General features: G+C 45.8%; 1 protein-coding gene across 4 annotated transcripts in view; it reads left to right on the plus strand.

Annotated features, from left to right (window-relative positions):
- Positions 1-20,203, plus strand: part of CLOCK (clock circadian regulator) — a 1,757,788-nt gene that overhangs the window by 1,721,584 nt on the left and 16,001 nt on the right. For all 4 annotated transcript variants that reach the window (XM_078678181.1, XM_078678183.1, XM_078678184.1 and 1 more), the window contains one exon: positions 8,301-8,550. In XM_078678181.1, the coding sequence (XP_078534307.1) occupies positions 8,301-8,550 (250 nt within the window). The remainder of the gene's footprint in view (positions 1-8,300; positions 8,551-20,203) is intronic.

The following is a 20,203-nucleotide window of genomic DNA, read 5'->3' on the forward strand; positions in this document are numbered from 1 at the left end:
CCAAGCCACTGCCACATCTCCGAGCACCTGCGCACACTCCACTGGCTCCCCATAAAAGCTAGAGTCACCTTCAAGATTCTAAACCACGCTCACAAGGCCCTCCACGACACCTGACCAGCATACCTGAACAGCCAACTCAAATTCCACGCACCCCAAAGGACCCTACGATCAGCCCAGCTCTCCTACGCAGTGGTCCCCTGCACCAGAAAGACCAGATCGGGAGGCCGCTCCTTCTCCTTCCGCGCAGCCAGTGCCTGGAACGACATTCCGCTCCACCTCAGATAGATAACATCCCTCCTCATCTTCGCAAGAAACCTCAAAACTTGGCTTTTTGACAGACCCCCTCCTTGATGGACTGGAAACTGCGAACCCCCCCACACCCCCAGCAACTTGAGACCCTCATGGGTGAGTAGTCACGCTTAACAAACACCTGATTTGATTTGATTTGATTTTATGGGGACCATCCTCGGTATGCCTGGTGGGCATTTTAAGGTCTGCTTCTGTTGCTCAATATCCCTTATAGGGACTTCAGTTTATCTGTGTTTGAACACGAAATGTTTGTGACTTCCGCAGGCACCAGTGCGATATTGACCCCTCCTCCCCCGCAGCCTTCATTTTTTTTTTTTTTATTGTTTTTATTGCAGACATTCAATGTAGCTGTTACATCACAGTATTAACACCTATTAGCTCTTACATTCTTCTGTCTCCAATCAGTACTGTACACAGCCTGGTGGCCCACAACCCGGAGGTCAGGCGGCGATACAATGAAGAGTTCTCAAGGCCTGGTAGGGCGCGTCAGGTGTAATCTTCCCCCTTGGCAATGTATTCGCCTGCTTTTTCTCCACTCTCCCCTAAGGAGTCCCCTCACATTAACTGACTATTCCAACACCCCATCCCTCCCCCCCTCCAACTCCCGCAGCCTTCATAAATATCTTTTGTAGGCCTAGGGCATTTCTTTCCTTTGTTGTTATCTTTCTTTCCATATAGGGAGTAATGAAAAGGGGGGAAGGATCTTTGGACTGGGTGGATTTTCAGCTGGGACCTTAGAACTTTCTAGTGCATTGACACTTCTTGCTGTTCATCCTTTACAATGACTTGGCACAAAGGTTTCCTGCCTCTGCTCTCTCGAGTTTCTTGTTAAGCTGTGATTCGGTGGGGCATTGGGTATCAAGGAACACCTAATGCAGTGTTTCAGATCCCACCAATACAGCAAGGTGACCATGGTTCTGTGCCACTGTCATTGCTTAGTTCTCTCTGCTTCATCCCTAACAGGATGTTAATTCTGGTCATATCTGGAATGCTCTATTTCCCTTTCTTCCTACAGGCGTTATATATGTCGCAATTCTGATTGCAGCCACAGCGTTTTCTTACCGTTTGGTTGATCGTCAGATGTCGCCATTACACTCCTCATTTTTGTCAGTGTTGTGGCTAATTTTCATCTAAGGGTTTCCTTCTGGAACATTTGTCCCTTTGACATTGTATGTCTAACTTTTAGAAGATTGGTTTCTAAGGAGGAGGGGGTCTCCCTTTCCATCCTTTTTCTGAATGTTCTTTCCTTCCTGATTGGTGCAATAAGGATTCTATCACTCAAAGGTCCATTATAACCCTTCCAATTTATTTGTGATTTCCGTCTGCTTGGAGGAATTTTTTATTTTCTGACTTTCTTTGGAGGATGTGGTCCTATTTTTCCCTTTTTAGTCGTGAATACATTGTGTCTCCGATAGAGACATTTCTTACTAACCTCAATTCATGTTGCACTTGTATGCACTGCCGTACATTTTTTCGGCTGTTCCATTTCGTGCGGCTTGATCCTTCATGGCTGTGATGTTCCATCTTTTATGAAAAAACATCAGTCAGGTCTTGCCGCCTGATATCTCTGTCTGCTGGATGAAAATAGTTATCTATCGGGGCCTTATGTGTTTGGCCTTTATTTCGACTATAACTGTGGATGGACCCTGGTGCTGGCCTTTCTTCCCTTAATAGCAGAAGTTCTCACACCAGCTGTTTCCTTTTGATTTCTCTTTAGCCGCCTTATGGTTGCCTCTTCAGGCAGTAGTGTTGGTTCATTGGCGGTTGTCATTGTTTTTTCTGGGGTGGGTGGTGCTCCTCCACTTCCTCTCTCCTCTTATACCGTACTATGTTGCTTGTTTCCCAGTGTGGTGATATCTGTAGCTATAATTTTCACTCTGTTGCTGTCGAATCGTTGGTCTATTTCCAATGTATGTTTGTATTTATATCTCTAATTTCCAATGGATACCTCTGTTGTACAATAGATCCTTGTTCCTACTCTGGTTAGTCTCCTGCTTGCCGAGGGAGGCCGGGTTTGACTTCCCCAATAGAGATGATAACACTTTTTTTGTATTCTGATAGACGTGTGTAGGCGTTTATATCTATATTTAAATATATATATTTATATGTGTTCACGTCTATATTGCAAGTATGGTTCTCCTGAACCACTTCTGTAGGGCTTATGTATCTGCTTTTGTCACTGTACTTTTCTTTTTTTTTTTTTTTTTTTTTGTTATATATTTTTTTATTTAACAGTAAGACAAGAGTAGGCAATACAAACATCAGGTGTTTCGCGATGAAAGACAGAATAAGGGCCAGGCGGGGGAAATAAACAAACAATAATCACTGTAGGAAGTAAAGGGCCCAGCACGGGTACATAGAACGGAAGCAGGAAATAAGCAATCTGTGAATCAAGCAAAGCGATCCCACCCACACGACCCATCCATAATGACACAGGATAAATAAGTCAGCAAAAACACCCGGACAATAGAGGATCCGTGAAAGATATACAGCCCATCTCTCGTAAAAGAAAAAGGGAAAAGAAAAGGGGCCATAGAACATAAAAAAGGCAAAATAAAAAACCCCACCCCGAACCCCCCACCCCTGCAATGGCTACGGCCTAACCCCACTAGCAGCGTGCCTGTCGCCCCAGAACTACCCTAAAGGAAGGGGAAAGAAAAGCGGAGGAGGAGAAAGCAAACATACTCCCGGTCTCCCGCACCCCCCGCCAACAGCGACCACCCGGATACATGTTAAAATCAATATTCAGCAAGTATACAAACCGGTAAAGGAAGGATAAACAACAGCCACCCAATTCCCATCACGTTACAGATACAACCCCAGAATCACGAAAAGCTCTTATATCGGAACCCAGCGATAAAGTTCAGCCCTGGCCAGTACGGTCCGTCAAAAGAGTCTTTGCCATTCGAGCCGCCATTTTGTTGGAAAAAGCAAAGCGTCCACAAAAGTTCTGTTCAGCACAAGAGGATCGAAGACAGGATAAAAGTTCACGGCTTGAACTAGGAAAGGTGTCCAAAGACAGCGAATATCCAAAACCATCAACAAGGAACTCGTAGCCACATGGAAGACCGTCTGTAGATGTGTTAGGTGGCAGCAGGGTCAGGCCAAAGACGCTAGCGAGAAGCACGGGCTGGCTAGCCGGTAATAGGGGACCGTCAGGAGTCATAAATTCCGGGGTACGCACAGGGACCTCGACCTTTGAGACACAATGCACCGCTGGTATCATCTCCAGCTGGAAACCAAACGAGGCGTCGTCCTCAGCTTCCAGGATACCGTCCACTTTCACCATCAGTGTCCGGAACACAGCGACTGTGTGCGAACGGAGCGCCCCAATGGCGGCCACAACGGCCCGTAGAGATGGCGCGCCCTCCGTCCGCTCCATCCCCTCTCAGTAGGAGACAGAGCCGGACTCGAACCCCGGAGGCCGGCTGCTCCGGAGTCACGGGCCACGCAAATCCGATCACAAGTAACGGGCGCTCCTCGTCGTGCAGAACACACCGGTGCCGCCAGAGAGGACCCCAGCCCGTCGACCCCGAGGGGGCAACAAGGTCTCCGGGCACTGGGCCCCCACCACGGCAGTCGGCGTGACACGATGGCGTGTCCCGGGCGTGGGTCGTTCAAAGGATCGACAGGAAAATCAACAATTCAGGCACTCTTCGGGAGACCGGGCTCAGTCCAGGTCTCACGGCCGATGTTGTTCAACTCTGACTCGGGTAGTCCAAAAATCGAGGCCCCGGCTTCCACACGGTGGTAGGCCGAGAAATGGAACACGGCGTATCTTCGTCAGCCGATAAGATAGAAATCTCGGGATTGTATCCTTGGAAGCTGTAGACCTTCATAAACAAGAAAATCAGGGGTAAGGTCAGGATGAAAGACAGGATAAGCGAGCTGCTGGCGGAGGTCGGTGGAGCCGGGAGCTTATGCAGCCATCTTGGTTCGTAGCGTAGCTCCTCCTCCACTGTACTTTTCTTGAGCCTCTAGTTCGACCATGATTTGGTCATTGCTTATGCATTTTATTTTTGCCTTTCTCCTCTGGTCATAGTCCCGTAGGGTTGTCTTCTCTTTAGGAGGGTTTTCTCCTTCTGAGAGGGGTCTCTCCCAAACGTTGTTGTTCTTCTTCCAATGCTATTTTTTAGCATTGTAAGGATGTTTCTTTTTCTCTCTATCGTCGATGTGTTCTGAGATTTCCTTTCTTTTGTGTCACTGGGTAGGGTTACATAGGGTTATAGGTTCATGTTCTAGTTTCCATGAGAGGGTGCTGGAGCGCTAATTCTGTGGTTTGGGCTGATGTCCTTGGTCCTTTAGCCTTGTCCAGCCTTGGGTTGAATATTTTTGGCAGAGCTACACAGTATTATTGTTTCTATGAGGTGTTTTCTTCCAACACTTCCTTATCCCTCTGATGTGTGTAATGTTGTCCGCATGTTTCTCATGTAGGCTTCCCACTGTCCTTCTAGTGGAGCGTCTGGTTGGCTTGAACTATAATTATTTAGTGAGCCTGGTTGCTTTATCCCCGCCTTCAAGGATGGTGTTGCTTGGGTATCTAATTCTAAGATAAGAAATCTGCAACTAGATGTCTCTGTCAGATTAATAAGTTCCTTACCTTTGGTAACGCTTTATCTGGTAGAGACAGGATCCTAGCCGCATATTCCTTAACAACCCACCCATCTTCCCTGCTCTGCGAACTATTAATCCTGTTACCTACAAAATCCCTGTTGTGGCATTCTGATGCCCTTCTTTATGACTTCGTAATTATTTGACACAAAGATGACTTTTTTTTGGCATACTGTTTTCATAAGCAGTTTATATACTCTCTGTGGTGCGAAAAATAGTCACACAAGAAACTGACGTCAGCGCATCAGGGGAGGGCTTATATGGACTCTGTTGACATCCCATCTGGCGCAGAGAGGTACTGCTATACAAAAATTTCTGGATCCAGTCTGGCGCCTTGGGATAATTCTAAGATAAGGAATCTGCGGCTAGGTCCTGTCTCTACCAGATATGGCATTATCAAAGGTAAGTAACTCAACTGAGGCCAATAAAACATGTGACCAGGAGGGCAAAGGTTTTGGCCTATCGCCGATGTCCTGCCAAGGGGATGTCATGCGCGAACCCCAATAGGAAGACCCTATGGCGCTGTGTTACTATTACCACTAACACTCTGGTTGGTCCCGGGACCTTAGGCTCACTATTCAGGAAACCAGTCTCCCAGTAAATGTAGTGATCACCAGGGGTGTTTGCTGATTTACTGGGCCTAGGGCCTACCATGTTAGGCCCTTGCTGAACTCAGCTTGGGACAGTCCTTCTGCAGTGTGACACCCAGATAACACAGGCAGGTTTCCCAAGGAGGACATACCTTCCCCTGCAAGCTTCAGGGCCTCCCCCAAGGTAAATAGTTGTATTTATTTAATTACTTACCTTACTCATGTCTGTCGTATGTCGGACTCCACTACCCCAGCCCCCCCCCCCCCCCCCCCCACCTGCAGCACTCCCTCGGCAAGCCGCCACTGGAGCATAATTGTATTGGCGATATTTCCAGTATTGTGTCCCATCTGTAAACCGAAGTGACAGAAATTACATGAGATTATGCCAGTGTAAATTAAATTTCACCCTGGCTTACATTGTACTTCCATCACATCGTTCAATCCTTGCACATATATCCTCACTTGTCCCTTTTTGGGCCAAACTACATACACATTTGTTTTGATGATGCACTCCGAAGGGTGGCCAGGAACGTGATACAGATCTGAGTGCGTCAAGACCTCGCCAGGATTATGACACGTTACATAAATAATTAAGTTTAACCACCAGAAAAGCTCCTTAGGACTGTTGGTTTGGAAATTGCTAAACAATTAACAGTGCAATACACTTTGCACACCTTATAGCTTCTGGGAGCAGTGCGACTCTCCTATGGCTTGTGTGCGTATTTTTTGGTTAGAGTTTAGGAGGGAAAAGGAAGATTTTTATGGTCTTGTGGACTCTGAGTTGGTTTAATGTATTTCACAACACTGATAACTCTGTTACCTATTTACAAAGGCATTTCAGAGTACAAATAAGCTAATTGCTGTATTACTCTTATAAAATGCCTTTTTGAATTTGCCCCAAAACATCTAAAATGGGAATATTCAGTGAATATTCATAAACCGTAAGTTCAAATAGAAATCATGGTGCCCTCTTTGCATTTTTTACTAATAGAGGATTAGATGTTTCGGGCCTAGTTATAAACCTATGTGAAATAGTGCTTAGCAGTACTCCAAAATGCCTTTGGGATCTTTATTTGCCTCTAGTGCCCTTACAGGGGAGGCAGGATATACCAGTCGCTACGGAGGGTGGGTGTTGTTGAATGTTGCGGAAACTGTCCTATCTGACCTGGGGCCAATTATACCAAAATGGTAATTTAAAACAAGTGAGGAGTTCTTTGCCACCTGCACCCCTACTCCCTTAGAACGCTTTTATTATGTGCGCCTTCGGCAGGATATACGGTCAATAACCCAAGACTTCCTGTCGGAACCCCCCATTATGGCCCCTTACACACTCTATTGCAACAGGACCCCCGAACATGTGGTATTGCGTTTATATGGTTCCATTCAAAGAGAATGGGGAAGGGGCCTTGCTTCTGCTAAAAAGAAATGGGAGGAGTTGGGTTCTCCCATCTCGAAGGAGCAATGGGCCTTTTGCTGTCGCCAAACGGGAATCATCTCAGCAAATAGTAAATTACATTTGATACACTATAAATACGTGCATTGTCTGTATTATACGCCAGCCAGGTTACACCGGTTACACATGTGCGACACGGATCACTGCGAAAGATGCGGGACTGCTGGCGCTGACTTTGGACACCTAGTATGGGATTGCCCAGTTGTTCGGGAATACTGGGGGGAGGTATTACAAGCGCTGGGCGAAATTACTGCAGTACATGTGCCTGACGATCCCCTCACCGCTTTGCTTGGATATACAGAGCAAATTCCGGCTAAGGTACGGAAGTTCACCTTCCTACCTCTTCTGATGGCAAAACGGCGCATAGCTAGTCGTTGGGGACGCGGTCGGCCTCCTAAATTTAAAGAGTAGCTTACTGATCTTGCATACTGCCAAGAACAACTGGATATTTATGCTGACCTTATGCCACCTTCTTCACGCCCTAAGGATATTTGGGGGCCTCTCAGAGCATATCTTCTGTCACATTATGACGATGAGGGGACAGAACTGAGTCCGGAGCGGGAGGGGGATGGGAAGGGGACAGGGAGGAGCTTGTAAAGACGGGAGTTTTTACGGATGGGGGCCAATAAGATTCTAGGGGGGAACATTGGGATGGAGGATGGGTCACAGGGGGTGGGAATACTTGGCTATATTTAATTGCCTGTGACCTGAGTGGTACCCGGACTAAGATATTGTTTGGAGCTATGGCTACTGTGACTGTTGACCTTGCAGGGATTCTGTATTAGAAGGGATTTGTTTTTTTATTACTTGTTAAGAAACCTCAATTGACTGCTACTTACTTTATTTGACTACCTAACGCGGCCGGCCCTTTGAGTTGGAGGCGTCTTGCTGTGTATGCATCCCCCCACTATCTTATGCATGGAATGACGTATATTGCAATGCCGGCCCGAAGGGATGTAGGCACCAGACTGTGTCGCCGCACTGATGTCGATAAAGGTTGAGTTAAAAAAAAAATGCCTTTGGGACTAGTCCCCCTGAGTGCTTATCGTGTTAGAAATAATATTTGCAACATTCAATCCTTGAGTTCTACAAAAGAAACTGAATCTATGCATGAATTTATACATACAAACCATCTCTAAATTCAAATTGCTTGTAGTGAAAAACGTTTATTTGGATACTTGTCAATTTGGTGCCAGCTTATTATAGATGCCTTTTGCTGTCCTGAACCTTTCCATGCCTACCTTTAACTTTGTTTAAATATGTGTATTGTAAAATCAGCCCACTGTACTGTTTATTAACTTCAGTAGCCCTATTTTCCATGTCTTCATCATTGACAGGTTTTCTCAAGGTCAGCAGCTGGTAACCAAATTAGTAACTGCTCCTGTCGCCTGTGGGGCAGTGATGGTGCCAAGTACTATGTTTATGGGGCAGGTAGTGACTGCTTACCCTACCTTTGCTACACAACAGCAGCAACCTCAGGCATTATCTATAGCACAGCAGCGGAGCCAACAAGAGCAGCAGCTGATCACCACTGTTCAACAACCTGCACAAGCACAGCTAACTCAACAATCACAGCAATTCTTGCAGGTAAGCAGTAGTTACATAAAAAAGTGGTACTCACATATTGATGCTTTGTATAAAATCCTAACCGCTAGATTCTTAATCCAATCCACATGATTGATAGGTAATACAGGGCCATTTTGTAATGGATACTATTGCCTGTAGATTCCTCAGCTATTGAATATCCCCAGGCACAACACTAAATCCAGAAACTTTGCAATAACTCTCCTGTCATGGTAGGTGGCATCAATTCCCTCCGGGCATCAGTTACAGCCTAGATTTAACTAGAGCCATAAAGCACCACCCCAGTGCCCTGACGTTAATGTTCTTTTTTACGCACCTTTTGCCACTGATCCGAACCACCTCCTTCAGGAAAATAAAAAAAAAGTCCTCAAATTCTTTGAGAGCGAGACGGGAAGTCACCCAGTAAAATAAGGCTTATGGCTAGACTTCAAACTCTACTTTAACTGCCATACTTCAAAGGTGGCTGCCACATAGTTTGGTTTGCTGAGAACTATGAGAAAAATACCTACATTACTACCTGTGAAAGCTGAGAAATCCATGGTCCAGTCTCTAATTATATCGCACCTGGAGTCTGGGGGATTCTCTATACATTGGTCTCTACACATTCCTCTCACAGCATCTACAGCATCTACAGCACCCCCACTCTGCTTCAGTTCATTATCCCCTGCCATCAGTTTGATTCTCCCTAGCTCAAATACCTCACTGGCTTTCCTTCCAAAGTCGGTTCCCCTTTCTGTATTGGCAGTCTTTTACTCTTATCACTTTTTCTTACCACTTTCTTCCACTAAGGATACGGAGAGGCTACAAAGGCTAGACTCTCGTACTATGCTCACCCTCTGTGTTAACAGAACCAAGGGTGTTGGATACATAGGCAACAAGAATGGCAAAGCAGTCCAGAAGAGTATCCTGTCCCTATGGAATGTGCTTGTTATTAAAATGTGTTATGCCATTGCCAAAAAGCCCCCATCAAAAGTGTTCATCGCTCTTTCTTCTGGAGAAAAGGCATCTTTCTTTGGTGGAGGCTCGGGGTTGCCCATCATGGAAATATGAAATGCGGCAACATGGGCTTCACTTCTGAATCCATGCAATAATGCTTGATGAATGTAAGAAGTGAGAAGGGATGGTTATTTAGCACGCTGATGCTTCCGGATCGTGACCTTCGGACCGACCACCTGGATGGGTGTTCCTGCTCAAAAGATATGGAAACTGTAGGTAGAACTATCCATCTGAAGAAATTTTCCGGTGGATACTCTCTGTACCTGCAGATTCCTCCCGGTTCCCACCCAACTCTCCAGTCTGAGGAATAGTTGTAGTAATCTGATTAATAAGGTTCCAATTTAGATTATCGCACTGCATGTCTTCTGTCGATGCATGTCTGCATGTCTTCTGTTTTAAGCTGATTTTGTCTCTGCCTCTAAGATTTAAAAAGAAATGGACCAGGAACGGACGAAAGGGTGCTGGGATGGCACTTTATGGCTCCAATTACGTCATGTCAATAAAAAAGAGGGACCCCCTGAGTCTGGATGTAGTTCCTAGGACAGGGCAACAATAGTATTAATATGAATATTTTTCCTAGGCCACAGAGAACCTGTCTGAAATCAGGTTACTTAACAGCAATCTCTTGATTGTCACCATTTATATTGACATTGTTGAACATATCTGTTTGAAATTTTGCAGCTATGTATGATTATATGTCTTTTTACCAATAATATGTTTTATAAATTATGTTGTAAGTGGAAAAAGCTGTAATTCTTTTATATTGCCCCCCCCTTTTTTTAACCAATTGTGTAGATTTCTTGATGTTTCTCTTCTGTTTTTTAACAAAATAATAAATAATGCTTTTTATACTTTAATGGTATTGTCTGTCAAATATACTTTGAGGTAGCTACTTATTTTGCTGTTAATGTAACCAGATTTCAGACAGGTTCTCTGTGGCCTAGGAAAAGTATTCATATTAATCCAATTACGTCATGTCCAGACAGTAACATTCACGGAGACTGAGCTAACTTCACCTACAGGTGCAGAGAGCTATTGCAAAGTTTCCGGATAAAGTCTAGTGCCTTGGGATATTCTAAAGGAGAGGAATCGGCAGGAAGTAGAGTATCCACCACAAAGATCGTTGCCGAAGGTAAGTAACCCTTTCCTCATCTGTATTAAAGGCACATGCCCAAATTTGTAGAACTGCTGTCCTTGATTATACTCATTCACCTATGTGCTTAAGTAAATTGCTGAATAAGGAAAATTGTTTACTTGTATAGCTCTCCATCTCCATAAGCTTGCATAGGTTCACTGTAACATGACCATTCCCTCAACTCTTGAAGAAGATCCAGAAAAACATTTTAAAGGTTACCTTTCTTGGAACTGTGCAAGTCAGGCAATCGATTTATTTTATGTGGTTTGTAATACAACCATGACTATGTCAAAAAATGTATATGATTATTATTTATAAAATCTCTAAATCCTGTTGCAAAATGCAATCAGACTACAAATAATAATAATTAAAGAAGTCTATTCTCACCATAAATTTATGTAATATGGTTAGGAAGTAGTGTAAATCCTGTGTCAACCTTGACAGTTTCAAAACTAAATAAATAATTAATAGCGCTTCCCACAGCCCTTAAACTATCTTGTTTAAAAAGGACACGTCGATTTCTCTTTGGCATTCAAAAGAAATCTTAGTAAGACGTTTTCTCTTTAATATTAAAAATCTCCTTATTTTTGGGCAGGGAATATCCGTCGAATCACATTCATCTCAAATGTAGTTTTCCTTTACGTAAACATTGAAGCGACACCTCTTGGTGGATATAAACTCTAAGTCATTAGTAAATGATGTATCCTTGGAGACTAACAATAAATGTTTGACAGTAGTAGCCGTTCGCAGTTTCCGAGCAGGTCGATTTCAAGGTGATATTTTTTTAATTCTATTAGATTGATACATAATAGCCCTTTATCTTTGTGTAATAAACTTGTCACAATATAAATCAAACATGAATGAATGCACAATTGTAAAGCGCATGGCTACCTAAGGCCTCCCAGCGCCTGAGACAGAGCATACATTGAAAACAAGGCAGCAGATTCAGGGGGATCAGCAGAGTCTTTAGATGTTTGCCGAACCGTGGATGGTTGGGCTCGAGCCGAATAGGGTCCGGCCATTGGTTCCAGCATGCAGCTTCTGTAGCAAGGACCTGTGAAAAGAATTTCTAGCCATATTTTTGTCTGGGTGTTCCTTCTCTTTGCGCCCCCTTATTTTGCAACCAGTGCATTTTTAAGACCAAGTGTTACAGGGAAGGAGGCACTCATATCCCTCTATTGTTTTACGTGAGTAGTTTATTTATTTTCATTCTTCCAGGTTGGTTAGCAGAGGATTTTGTATTATGTAGCAAATTGTTTGACCGCTAATTAGCCATAGTCTGCTCTAGCAAGGCCAGACGTCTGGTATTTGGAAATTCTCAAGGGGAATTGGCTCGGGAGAATGGGATTCTTATGAGAGGGGACAAAAGTGTTCCACCATTTCAGTTAAAAAGGAGAATTCATTAATGAGAGACATGAAGGGCATGTGGTTTTGACTGGCAGCTGTGAGTATATCTGGGCTGGATGAGATGGTAGAGTAGGACGGTGAGACAATGTGAGCGTTGTAGCAGGAGTGATAAATCTGCCAGACTTTGTGTGACAAAACATGTTCCTGTTAAACTTACTGTGGAGAAAGCGATCTGTAGACCTTTCAGAGAGCTCAGAAGGTGAACAACAAATGCTTTAGTGTTAGTGGATTATTGCACAAAGAGGGCGTGGTTAAAAGCTGTTGAAAGTGTTACTATAGATGTTATGATCAATGTCTTGGAGGAATTTTTTCAGAGAAGGCCTTCCATAATCCTTTGTTTCAGATAGTGATCCTCAATTTGCAAGTTCTATGGGCCCGATTCACAAAACTAACTTAAGAGAAAATCCTACACTTACTACTTTTGGTATTCACAGAAGGCATTTAGTAATAGTAAAGTTAGGAATTTGTCTTAGGTTTGACTTAAGACAGCCTAAAGACAGACTTAAGACAGATTAAGACGGTCTTAGGACAGTTTTAAAACAAACTCAAGACAAACTTAAGACAAACTTAGGACAAACTTAGGACAAACTTAGGACAGACTTAGGACAGACGTAAGACAGTCTTAAGACAGACTTAAGACAAAATACTAACTTTACTACTACTAAATGACTTCTGTGAATACCGAAAGTAGTACGTTTAGGATTTTGTCTTAAGTTAGTTCTGTGAATCTGGCCCTATGTTTTCAGCTTGTCTCGCAAAGTGTGGCATTAACCATAAAAAAATTACTATATGTCGCCTTAATGCTAACAGGCAGGTGAACTGTTAACTGTGTCCATGAGTAAATCACGCAGTTATATAATAGCTGGGGAATCTACTGGAGGATGCCTTTGCAATCTACACATTCTTAAAGACCTTACCCAATACAGAGATAGATTATTCCCAGTTTTGAGCTGTCTGTTGTATTCTGATCATATGCTTGGGTTGCCCAGAGCAGGAGAGATTTTAAACGTTAAGCACCCTACATCTCATCATGCTGCCACTTACTGTTATATCCAGCTCTGCTTTTAGGTGGATGAGAACAGACATTCCAGCAGTACACTTTTAACTTTGCATTATGGAAATGTATGTAGTGTGGAATAACCAAATGGTCTGCACTTCGTACACTAATGTTTTCACCAGTTCGGATCGTCCCATCTATGGGCCAAACTAAGGGCTTGGGGAGCCCATCAGCACTCTTTTTTTTTTTGTAACTCTTTTTATTATAAATAAAACATACAAACAAGGCATAAAAGGCAATACAGCTGGATACGTGTTCAAGGAGGAAGGAAAGTGCATTACAATTTAATACAAATCATCAGTGCAAGGAAGGGGCAGGGGGGAAATCAGGGGCACTATACCTTGAGGCTAAACAACACTAGGAATGTCGGGTCAGGGGGAAAGAGGAACATCTGGAATATCCGCGAGGGGAGGCGTACATATATCGCCCCGGTAAGAGTTCCAATGGCCCCAGATTTTACCCCATTTCTTAGGTCTGCCGCGTGCCACATACAATGTCTTCTCTCTAAACATACACCAGTCCATATTTTCCTTCCATGCCAAGACCGTGGGCGGTCTCTGGGAACCCCACAACTGCGCAATATCTCTCTTGGCGACCATATTCCCAAGGGTCGCCCACTGAGTCTGTGCCACATCATAATCAGTCGGTTCCCAAACAATAAACAAACAACGCCTGGCTTCAGGCAACAGTGCAACACCTGTGACCTCCTCCATCACAGCATGCACTCGATTCCAAAACACCACCACTTCCGGACACTCCCAAATTATATGGAGGAAAGTACCAATTAAACCGCATCCACGCTTACACAATCCATCGACAGAATAACCCATACGAATCATGCGAGGGCCGGTCACATAAACCCGATGCAGGATCTTAAGCTGTACGAGTCGGAGACGGGCCGGAATCGCAACCTCCTTAGGTGAGGATATCGCCGATTGCCAGTCCTCGTCATCCAACTCTAGACCGTCACTAGTCCAGACCTCTCTGAGTTGCGCCAACAGGTCGACTCGATCATTAATCAATTTCTTATATATCAAAGAAATAGTGCTGTCGGGAATATATCCGTCGAGCACCCGATCTTCGAGTGGGGATGATTCCGGGATAACAATACCTACAGGAAAAACCGAACTTAACGCGTGGCGAATCTGTATATAACGGAAGAACTCCTTGTCACTCAGCTCATATTCTACCTTCAACTCCTCAAAGGTCTTAGTCCTACCTTTGGCCCAGAGATCACTCACCTTGGAAATACCGATCACATCCCATTTCTCAAAACCTTTCGTCCTCCAAAGGTTGCCCTATCTTTCAGACGCATAGAGAGGAGTCGCCCGGGTCAGTCGATCCCTCCATCCCAATGCCGCATTCGCACATTGCCACACTCGCACCGCTATCTTAGTGGGCCCCGTAAGTTCCCCTCCAGCAGATTTGGAATAAAGCGCCCTGTTATAATTTCCACCCGGCAGCAGCCACTTATCCATCTCAAACGCAGGATTTAACGCAGGACCGTACATGCAATGGTTAATCGCTCCCAGCTGAGAGGCCCAATAGTATCGCCGAATATCCGGGAGTGCGATACCGCCATCGTACCAGGGAAGTGTCAGCTTGGCGAGGGCGATACGCGAACGCCTATCCCATCCCATATCAACCGCCTCTGCAAACTCTCCACCTCCCGGAAATAGCTCGCCGGAATGATATCAAACGTGGTATAAAAACCGCGGCAGGGACATCATTTTGAAAAGAGCTGCACGCCCGAGGGGCGACAACGGCAGTTTGCGCCAGGCCACAACGTCAGATTTTAACCGCTGGAGCGGAGGAAGCAGATTAAGATCGTAACGGATCCCGGGATCTAATGTAATAAAACCCCCAAATACTTAAATCCCAACTGCGTCACCTGTATGGGGCAGTCGCGCGGCAAAGAGGGAGTGTCACCCGCGAGTACGTAGACACAGGACTTGGTCCAATTTATCACAAGGCCGGAGTTCCTCCTGAACGAGTTTAGCACATCAAAAAGTACAATCAACGACTTTCGAGGCGAAGTGAGATACAACAAGATGTCATCTGCATAGAGTGATATTCGATCCTCAAAGTCTGGGGTCCACTGAATACCCCTCATCGATGGCTCCCACCGTAGCCAAGCCACTAGGGGTTCCAAAGCGAGGGCAAAAAGTAGCAGGGACAACGGACACCCCTGCCGCGTGCCCCTCCCAAGAGCAAAGGACTTAGAAACCCGACCATTCACCACAATCTGAGCCAGTGGTTCCTCATACAAAAGTTTCACCCAGCTAATGAAACCAGGACCGAAACCAAACTTCGCAAGGGCAGCCCAAAGATACGGCCATTCCACTGTATCAAAGGCCATCGTAGCATCCAAGGAAGCCAAGATGGCCGGTTCACGCAGTGACGCTGCTCTCACGAGAACGCCATGTAAGCGCCGCAAGTTCAATGCTGTATTTCGATGTGGAATGAAACCAGATTGATCCGGATGGACCAGGTCACTGATCACTTTTATTAAGCGGTTTGCCAGCAACTTTGCGAGGATCTTGGGCTCCGCATTTAGAAGCGAAATAGGCCTATAAGATGCACAGCGATCCCGCGGCTTCCCTTCCTTGTGAATCACCACAATGGTCACAAGTCGCTGATCACGGGGGAGGGAGCCGATATCTCGCGATTCCAGAAACATGTCACGAAGATACGGCGCCATTGTGTCAGGGCGCAGCTTGTAAAGCTCGATGGGGAGACCATTAGGGCCGATAGCTTTTCCCGAACGGACAGAACGAATAGCGAGTGCCACCTCGTCAACCGAAAGTGCTGCGTCCATCAGGTCCCTATCTGAGTCCGACAGGCAAGGCAACGCAATATCTCGTAACAGCAGGTGCGAGTCTTCCTCTGGCCTATCGGAAACTGGGGAATACACATTTCGAAAATGTTCAGCAAAACACTCAACAATATAAACGGGTCAGTTACACGCACTCCATCAGTTCTCTCAATCACAGGAACCACACGACTCGCCCTCTCCCTTCTGTCCAACCAAGCAATCAATTTCCCAGCCTTGTCTCCCACATCATACAGCCGTCCCTGCTGCTCTCTACTCATAACTCTGGCGGCGTCCGTCACCAACGCCGTATAATCAAGTTGTTTGAGACTGAGGACATGAACCCTATCATGAGTGATACCCAACTCCAAATCCCCCTCCAGCTCAGCTATTTTGGTCTCAAGGCGGATCACCGCCTCATTTTTGCTTTTCTTGGCACCAGCAATTAACGATAGCGCCTGTCCACGGATAACCGTCTTGAAAGCCTCCCACAGTGAAACAGAAGAGGACACAGACCCCACATTCTCAGCAAAATACTGATCCAGAGACTTGACCAACTCTGCCCGGGTTTTGGGGTTATGGAAATACCAAGGATTAATCGGGGCCACTCGACCCACAGCACTCCGTCTTCGTGTCCATCAAAAGCCACAGTGGGGAGTGGTTTGAAATACCCCGAGCCAGGTGTCCAACTTCCCTGACTGACGAGGCCTGTGCTGCCGGCATCAAAACATAGTCAAGCCTAGAGTGATTACCGTGAGCACCAGAGAGGAAGGTGTATTGCGCCTGTCCCGGATGCATCAGCCTCCAACAATCTACCAATCCCAGCGTCTCCAGAAAGCCACTCAGCCAAGACTGTGATCTCGTGAGGTCCCTGGGGGGGTAGCGGTCCTCCCTACCAGAAACGATGGAATTGAAATCTCCACCCAGCACTAGAATGACATCTGGAAGCCCCAGAACTACTCTCCCCAAGTCAGCAAAAGTCGTAGTCTGCAGACCAGGTGGGACATATACAGAAAGCAGTGAGATAGTCTTCCCCTCCCACCTACCAGTGAGAGCAGCATAGCGCCCCCTGTCATCGAGGAGTATGTCGTCTATCTCCAGGGGGAGGGAGCTCTTAACTAGAATACCCACCCCCCTAGAACCAGTTGTGAATCCGGAGTGTGCAGCAAGACGATATCCTCGCCGATTCATAGCATGGCATGTGTTACCGATCAGATGTGTCTCTTTCAGTAACACTACATCAGGGGAGAGGCGTCTCGACAGTTGCAACACTACCCCACGTTTTATCCTATCCCCCAACCCGTTAACATTCCAACACAGTAACTTCAACCCTCTACCCCCCACCCCAGAAGTGAATGCAGAACCCACCCCGCAGTGAACACAATACCCAGATCCAGAAATAAAACAATACGTTGCCTTGAAAAAAAATGAAACACAACCAAACCCCCCCCCCCCACCCCCCAACAAATACCGGACACAGCCCCCCACCCTGCACCCCTGCGTTAGACTCAAAGCCACCCCAACTTGCAGTGTGCCTGTCGCCCTAACAGTAACTATTCTACAAAAAGAAACCCGGAGGAGGAAAGAGTCCCACTCCCTCCACCACCTCTGGGTATATTACCATAAGTAACGCAAGTGTAAAAGTCATCAAACCACAGATGCAAGATATGCACAGTGTCCAGAAACCACTTCTCATTCCTGCTCCAAGGGGCCACCCTCCGCTCCTCCAGAATGTTCCATACGATCACGCTGCGTAGGCAAAGTATCAAGCCAGTCACTCACTCTTTCAGGGCGATCAAAGAAAAACGTCCGATCCTCGTATTCAACACGCAGCCGGGTTGGGAAGAGCATCGCGTATTTCATACCCATGTACCTCAGTCGTCGCTTCACCCCCTGAAACCCCAAACTTTGCTTCTGAACGAACTGGGTAAAGTCTGGGTAGAAGCTCACCGTAGTGTTTTCGAACTTCGTGGGGCCGCCCACCCGCGATGCCTGCAGGATAGCGTCTCTATCCCTGAAATTGAAAATCCTGGTGATGATAGGCCGCGGAGGGGCACCCTGCTCCGGCTTCCCACCCGGCACTCTGTGTGCACGTTCCACCGCAAAGAACTTGCTCAGGTCTTTGGGGGCGAGATGATTTAGGATGAGGTCCTCCACAAGGAGATCTGCAGCAAGTTCTTCTGATTTTTCAGGGACCCCAATGATATGTACATTTTTGCGTCTGGCCCGACTTTCAAAATCCTCCAGCCGACGAGCAAAGAGATCATTGGAGGATCGTAGGTTGCAAACCTCCGTCTGTAAATCGGACACATCAGTCGTAAGGCTGGAGGTCTTCAAATCTAAGGATTTGACCTTTTCATTAGTCCTTGATAAGTCCACCCTGATCAAATTGACGTCGATTGCCACAGTGTCCAGCTTGAGGGCCAGAGCCTCATACTGCTGGCCAATTGAGGTCTTCATGCTAGCAATGGCGCCCATGACATCCTGTAGAGTCAAATCATCCGCCGCGGCTGAACCGCCACCCGCCTCTTCCATAGACCTACTCGTCCCACCGGGGGACCCCTTAGGATGGGTATAGCGATCCATAACATTCGATTGAATGATACCCCCCCCCACGGTGAATGGTCTTGGTCTTTCGTTTCTCGCTATCGGGTTTGCCCGCCATAGTGGGTGTTGCGCCCCGGAGGGGCCTTTGGGACCTGGTGAAAATGGCTCCACACGATTCACCCACCAGGATCTCCAAGAGCGAATTTCAGCAGGATAACACCACAACCAAAAACACTCAGCAGTTGGCACAAGGTGAAGTGGTGGGGTCCGGCTTCGTCCCGGGCTACCAGAGCGGTCTTGAGATAGGAGGAGGCCGAGGAACCAAAAACAAAAACGAAATTTAACTCCAAGGTCGTGAACAGAGCCCCGCGGGCCGTTGTTGTTCAACTACTACCGGGCATCATAAAGACTTGAGCCCCGGGCAGCCCCATGGAGCAGGCCACAAAAGTTCAAAGTATCGTAGTTGCGGTTCCCGGAGCTCAAATCGATTTTTTTAAAGCAGCTATTATATCAGCTGGGTTGCGTCTTCAATAACCCATCTTCGAAATCAGGATAAAATTCAGGATAGATGCGGGAGGTGGCGAGGGTCTCGGGAGCCCTGTGCTCACGCGGCCATCTCGGATGCGCGCAAAGCTCCTCCCCTCCCATCAGCACTCTTAAATACCATATAAAACATCTAGATTTTAAAACAAACTCATAGGATGGCACATTGGCATCAGTATTTGAAACTACCCCCTCCCGGACAGCAGACACCTCTCAGTGTAATGCTTTGTGCACTGACACATGTTCAAGGTCTTCACTTGTAAGGTCTTAAGCCATCTTTTAAAGGAAACATTGTGGAATATTATTTGGGATTAGTTTCTCAAACTTTTGTTGTCATCTTCATCTCCAGACTACATCACAGGGATCAAACAGATGTGTCCGCTTTGTTCTTTGAGAAGTAAATGTGGAACTACAGTTTACCATTTATTTCCAGCCTCAGCATGTAGATTTGAGGAAAGGTGGCAAAATCAGAGCCTTTCTGTGACCCAACCCTGATAGACTATGAACTCTCAGACAATCATAGAGGCTATTATCAGATCACTGATATAATGAGGAGGCTGCTGTAATTTGTTACTTCACTGCCTAGCACCAAAAGGAACACAAGGGTATTCTACACCCCAACATTTACATAAGAGGAGCAGTCAATCGGCACCTAGAAATAAGAGACATTGGCATTCTAATTAGAGAACATGCAACCAACTTCGAAAATACTCAAGCATCATGTACAAGGTTTTCCGAGGTATTGGTGCGGCCCCTTTTATTACAGAAAGCCAACAGGTCTGGTGTATAATTTAAAGTGCCCGTTCATTAATTGGCAAGTTTGTGTTTTTGTATTGTGGATTGGCAGCTAAATCAGTGAATTCCAGATTTGGTGGGTGGATGAATGTACTTTTCCATTCATCCATGCACTCATCATAAGTGCATTCATGCATCATTGCATCTAGCCATTGACTTATTCTTGCATTCACCTTCTTGCCAATTCCGAATACTAGACACAAACTCACAAGATATTGAGGAGGCGACTTTGATTATAGGAAGACCTATTTGCTTGCAATGTTTCTAAAGATGGGAGGTGTCTGGCTTGTAAATAAAGGTACTTCTTAATTTTCCCTGGTGTGTATGTGTGGGGTTAATGTGGATAGTTGACTGGTTGAAAGCA

Source organism: Lissotriton helveticus, chromosome 2_2, assembly GCF_964261635.1.
Source record: "Lissotriton helveticus chromosome 2_2, aLisHel1.1, whole genome shotgun sequence".
Taxonomy (NCBI): domain Eukaryota; kingdom Metazoa; phylum Chordata; class Amphibia; order Caudata; family Salamandridae; genus Lissotriton; species Lissotriton helveticus.